General features: G+C 41.9%; 1 protein-coding gene across 1 annotated transcript; it reads left to right on the top strand.

Annotated features, from left to right (window-relative positions):
- Positions 1-8: 8 nt before the first annotated feature.
- On the top strand, positions 9-5,364 carry ZNF281 (zinc finger protein 281). The gene has a single exon (XM_027666139.1). The coding sequence runs from the start codon at positions 9-11 to the stop codon at positions 2,559-2,561; it is 2,553 nt and encodes an 850-aa protein (XP_027521940.1). The 3' UTR covers positions 2,562-5,364.
- The last annotated feature ends 423 nt before the right edge of the window (positions 5,365-5,787 follow it).

Genomic DNA, 5,787 nt, shown 5'->3' with positions numbered 1-5,787 from the left:
CCCCCGGCATGGTGATGTTCAACCACCGCCTGCCCCCGGTCACCAGCTTCGCCCGGGCGGCCGCGCCCCCCCCGCCGGCCCAGCACCCCCCGCAGTGCGTGTTACCTCCGGCCGCCGCCACCGCTTCCTCCACGGCGGGCGAGCCCCCGGCGCCTCCGCCCCCGCAGGACGTGACTTTCAAGAAGGAGCCAGCGGGGGCTTTCCCCTCCGTGCCCTCCTCGCAGAGGAGCCCCTGGGGCTTTCTGCAGTCCCTGGTGAGCATCAAGCAAGAGAAGCCCAGCGAGCAGGAGGAGGAGGAGCAGCAGCCGCAGCACCATCACCACTACGGGGGGCTCTTCGGGGGAGCGGCGGAGGAGAGACCCCCTGGTCTGGGCGGCGGCAGCGGCGAAGGAGCCGGCCAGAGCGTGATCCAGGACCTCAGCCTTCTTCACCACCTGCACCAGCATCCCCACCGAGACCTGCTGCTGACCGGCAGAGGCGAGGGCGCCCCAGGGAGTGCGGGTGAGCCAAAGCACGACGCCCAGGTCAAGAAGGCAAAGAGGCCAAAGCCAGAAACTCAGGGAATCAAAGCCAAGCGGAAGCCAAGCGCTTCATCCAAACCCCCCCTGGTGGGAGATGGGGAAGGTGCCGTTGCGTCCCCCAGCCAGAAACCTCACGTCTGCGAACACTGCAGTGCTGCCTTCAGGAGTTCCTATCACTTACGCAGGCACGTGCTCATCCACACCGGGGAGAGGCCTTTCCAGTGCAGCCAGTGCAGCATGGGCTTCATCCAGAAGTACTTACTCCAGAGACACGAGAAGATCCACAGTAGAGAGAAGCCTTTTGGGTGTGACCAGTGCAGTATGAAGTTCATCCAGAAGTACCACATGGAAAGACACAAGAGGACGCATAGTGGAGAAAAGCCATACAAATGTGACACTTGTCAGCAGTATTTTTCAAGGACTGATAGACTGTTGAAGCACAGAAGAACATGTGGTGAAGCCATAGGTAAAGCAGGGCCTGGAATGGAGCCTGGATCATCAAACACCATGGGTAGCTTGGCTGCATTGTCTCAGGGAAATACAAGTTCCTCAAGGAGAAAAAGTAAAACAAAAAGTACATCCACTGAAAACAAAGGAAACAAGTGTAGCAGCAAAATAGCTGAATCTCAAGTTACAAGTAATGTGGCCATGCCAAGTTATGCAGTTGATATTCCTATTGTGTCTTCCAGTGGTGGTCTAGTTGGCACAGGCATAGAAGAACTTCAGAAAAAGGTGCCAAAATTGGTCTTGAAAAAAGCAAGCAGAAAACAGGCAGACAAAAGTTACCTTAACTTTGTATCACCACTGCCAGATATTTTGGGGCAAAAACCACTGTCTGGGAAACAGAGTGGCTCTCTGGGCCTAGTAGCCAATACCGGTGTAGAAACTATTGGCCTTCTCCAAAGTACAGGTGGTAAACCGGGTCAAATAAGTAGCAATTATGATGATGCCATGCAGTTTTCCAAGAAAAGAAGATACTTACAAACTGCAAGCAGTAACAGTGCCTTTTCACTTAATGTTGGACACATGACTTCCCAGCAGTCCGTCATCCAGTCTCCAGGTGTTAGTGTTATGGATAACGAAGCTCCTTTATCTCTCATTGATTCAGCATCTTTAAATAGTGAAATAAAGTCTTGCCACGACAAGTCTGGTATTCCTGATGAAGTCTTACAGAGCCTTTTGGACCAGTATTCTCACAAATCAGAAGGCCAGAAAGAAGATCCTTTCAGTATAACTGAACAGCGTGTGGACTTGCACACCTCAGGAGAACATTCAGAGATGGTTCAGGAAGAAAACTTGAGCCCTAACTCTCAAACAGTTTCAAATGATAAGGCAAGCATGTTGCAAGAATACTCAAAATACCTCCAACAAGCCTTTGAAAGAACAACCAATAGCACTGGTTTTGCTTTTGGACCCAGTTTCCAGTTTGTTAGCTTGTCTTCGACTCTCCATAACCACACTCTGTTTCCAGACAAACAGATATACACTACATCTCCACTTGAGTGTGGCTTCAGCCAATCTGTTACCTCAGTATTGCCAACTGCGTTGCCAAAACCTCCATTTGGGATGTTGCTTGGATCTCAACCAGGCTTTTATTTGTCTGCTTTGGAGGCTTCGCATCAACAGTTGACTCCTTCTCAAGAGCTGGATGATCTCATTGATCCGCAGAAAAACTTAGAGACTTCGTCTAACTACCAGTCAGCATCTCAGAAACTGACTGGCCAGAAGGAACAGAAAAACTTAGAATCCTCAACGAGCTTTCAGATCCCATCTCAGGAGTTAACTAGCCAGATAGATCCTCAGAAGGACATAGAGCCTAGAGCAACCTACCAGATCGAGAACTTTGCACAAGCGTTTGGTTCTCAGTTTAAGTCGGGCAGCAGGGTGCCAATGACTTTTATCACTAACTCTAATGGAGAAGTGGACCATAGAGTAAGGACTTCAGTGTCAGATTTCTCAGGGTATACAAATATGATGTCTGATGTAAGTGAGCCATGTAGTACACGAGTAAAAACCCCAACCAGCCAGAGTTACAGGTAAGGTCCTGACTGACTAGGCTGTGGGGTCTTCTTAATGTAATTTGTTTTACTTTGACAACACTGCCATTGGAATGTTTCTACACGGTCCTATTAAGAATAATGTAACATGCCCTTTCAATGCAACTTTTCATATTTAGTTTATTTTGTTAGTGTGATTTTTTTTTTTATCTCTGTTTATTATGGTTTTTAATCAAAAATCAATAGTTTAAAATAGTGTTTTTGTTCAAGTGACAATGTTTAGCAATCAAATTTACATTATGTAGATTGTCAGGGAATAGCCCAAAAGTTTAAGATGCAAAAAATTAACTTTTTTCCTAGGACTGAGGTTTATTCTAATTGCTGTACTCTCAGGAAAGTGTAATGAAGCATGGGAATTCTATGCACCGTTAGTGTATTGGAACTTCCAATTTACAGATGATGACAAAATATATATCTCAGCTTTTTGCGGAAGGGATCTATGACATTTCAAATTGCTGTCTTTTATGTCGGCTGATCTGAAAGAATTTTGCTACCTAAATCTTGTTGTTTTTAAAGTACTCCTGTTCTTCCAGGTGACGCTCATTCCAGGCAGGTGGAGCAAATACTGTTGGGTCTGTAGGATGAGCCCAGCATGGTAGCTTTAATCTGAACAGTAATGTCCCCAGAACTTCTGCATGAGACTGTAATTCTGTAAAGAGATTCTGTTGACACAAACCATGAGAACAAATGTGTGCATCTGGTTCATGTCATTAGAACCCCAACTTGAAACTACAGTCGTAATCCAGATAGGCTTTTGGGATACATTATTTATTATACATGGTTCAAAAAAGTCCATGTCTTGCTCTTCCCCCTTTTCATGTTCTTTTAGTGTAAAAGGGTCCCTCTATTTTATTGCGTTCCTGGTTCCTCTGGACTTGGTCTTGGTGGTCCCCTCACCCTTTTCTTTCCCTTATTCCCCACTCACTCTCTCACCCCAACTTAATAGCTAGCATTTAAAAAGATTTACATTCCAGAAAGTGCATATCTTATGATGTGCTTTCTGATGTCTTAAGACATCAGATGATGAACAATGAACACCCACATGTTTTAGAACTATGTCGAGGTTTCCATGTACAATAAGAAATAATATACTCCCAATTGTACATACTAAGGCCCTTATCCTGCATCAGGATCAGCTAACATGGACCCCTGTGCCCAGCTGGGTACCAGTGGTGTCACTGAAGCTCTTTACAGAGAGAGGGGCTTGCAGCAGTTCATCATGGCAGGCTTTTAGGGCCTAAGGCTGCAATTCCATCAAAGGCTTCTGGTGATGACATCAACTACAAAAGTAGAACTTGAGTGGCTTGTTAATATCAACAGAACTTTTCTTTGGAATTATTGCCTTACTTTATGTATATTTTGTGGTACATTATTTATTATATGTGAATCCTGATTAATGCCTGTGGAGCCATGGAAACCTGCTAGAAATACTAGAGGCCATTCAAAGCTGCTGAAAGGCAGTGGCACTGCTCTAAACCACTTTTTGCAAATGTATTTTTTAATTAGTTTTTTATTGTAATTTTGGTGATGTTTATGATGATGGTTTTTTATGTACTCTTGGTGATGTTTCAGTCTTATGTACTTTTCTGTTGTCAGGAAGGTACCAGTGGTTGTTTGCAGTCTTATTGTGTAATCAGCCTATTACAGGCTTCCATGTATAATAAAGTTATTAACATTGTGCAAGTGTAAAACACTTCTGGTTATGAAAGTGGTGTATTATTAAAGGAATTGTTACAAAAATCCTGGGTAATTTCTCCTGTTGTCCCTCACCACTAAGAATTGAAACCTGAGCCCACTCGTGATCTCTTTTAGTAGTAAGTGTCTTTTTTTTTTTTTTCCCCTCACTAATCTAGAGTTTGTTCTCATAGAGTCCGCGTAACTCCATTAACTTTTTATTTATACTTGATTCTGTATTTCATGCTATTTCAGTTTAAATAAGCAAACAACAACTGTTCTTTACTCACAGAACCCAGCCGGTCATCGGGGATGGAATAGTCCGTAACCACTGTGTTGGCTTTTTGAGTACCTTTTCTTTTGTTTTACAGAGATTATAATTTACATTCTTTATATTGTGTGTAGTAGAAGTTGCATATGTATTGTTCTGGCTGTTTGCTTTAACTTAATAAAACCCATTATTCACAAAATCATTAAGGTATCGCTTCTATTATCCAGTCACACTTGAGAACCTATTAGGGAAACATTAGGAGATTAAATTTTGAGAAGGAATAATATAATTTACTGGCACATTTTCAGTTTATTCTCTTCAGTTTCCTTTTGAGTCAGATAATCTGAATGTGCTATTTTAGAAACCAGGGCTCTGGTTTTCTCTCATACCTTTAGCTTAGCAAAACTGAACGAATTTCCTGAAGTTAAAATGTTCATACAACCTCATCTTTTCAAATCTGTAGTTTTGGTTAAAAAATACCTAAATTGCATATTGTTAACTTCAAGACTTTTTATAATTGATGGAAATTCAGAATGACACATATGTAATATAATTTCATTCAAGGTAAAGATTGTAGAAGGTTCGCTATCTGCTTTTTGGGGAGGGTTTTTGGTTGTGGTTCCTCTCCCCCCTCCCCTGATGCTAACTTGTGCGTTCTAAAACGCCCAGTAAAAATAGTACTGTAGCAAAATAGTTAAAAGCATTTTAGATTATCTGAAGATAGTTTGTGGATTTACTTAATCTGTATTTTTCTTCAACTTTGCATGTGAATTTGAATCAAGACAATGACATAGATGAGAAAAATGCTTGGCATGTTGAAAAATGGCAAAAACTTTACAAGGTAAATATGGAATAATGTCTAATATTCAAAACATTGCTAAGAATCATTTAAAAAAATCTGATGGAAACAGTGGAATTTTGCACAGTTTAGCAGTCATTCAAAAATGTTTCTAAATAGAGCAAAACTAAATATTTTCCTACTTCAATATGGAGTTCAAATTTTTTTCTCTTTAAATAATGAAGGTTAAGGAAATGTTAAAATTGCATAGAAATCTTTCTATGGCTTTACCTGTTACATGTTAGAAAACTATATAGTAAGTAGTAGTTAACCCACATGAACTAAAATGTTATTTGGGGATGTGGCAGTGAGAGATGGAAAGGGAAAGCAAAATGACTCTTTATTTCAAGGTTTGCTTTTTGTTGTTTCTAAAGAAACTATAGGAGGGGAATGATAACCTGGTTCCTACCACTAACAGGATTGCAA

Source organism: Corapipo altera, unplaced genomic scaffold (genome assembly GCF_003945725.1).
Source record: "Corapipo altera isolate COAL_440 unplaced genomic scaffold, ASM394572v1 119, whole genome shotgun sequence".
Classification (NCBI taxonomy): domain Eukaryota; kingdom Metazoa; phylum Chordata; class Aves; order Passeriformes; family Pipridae; genus Corapipo; species Corapipo altera.
This window is presented reverse-complemented; position numbering and strand designations above follow the sequence as displayed.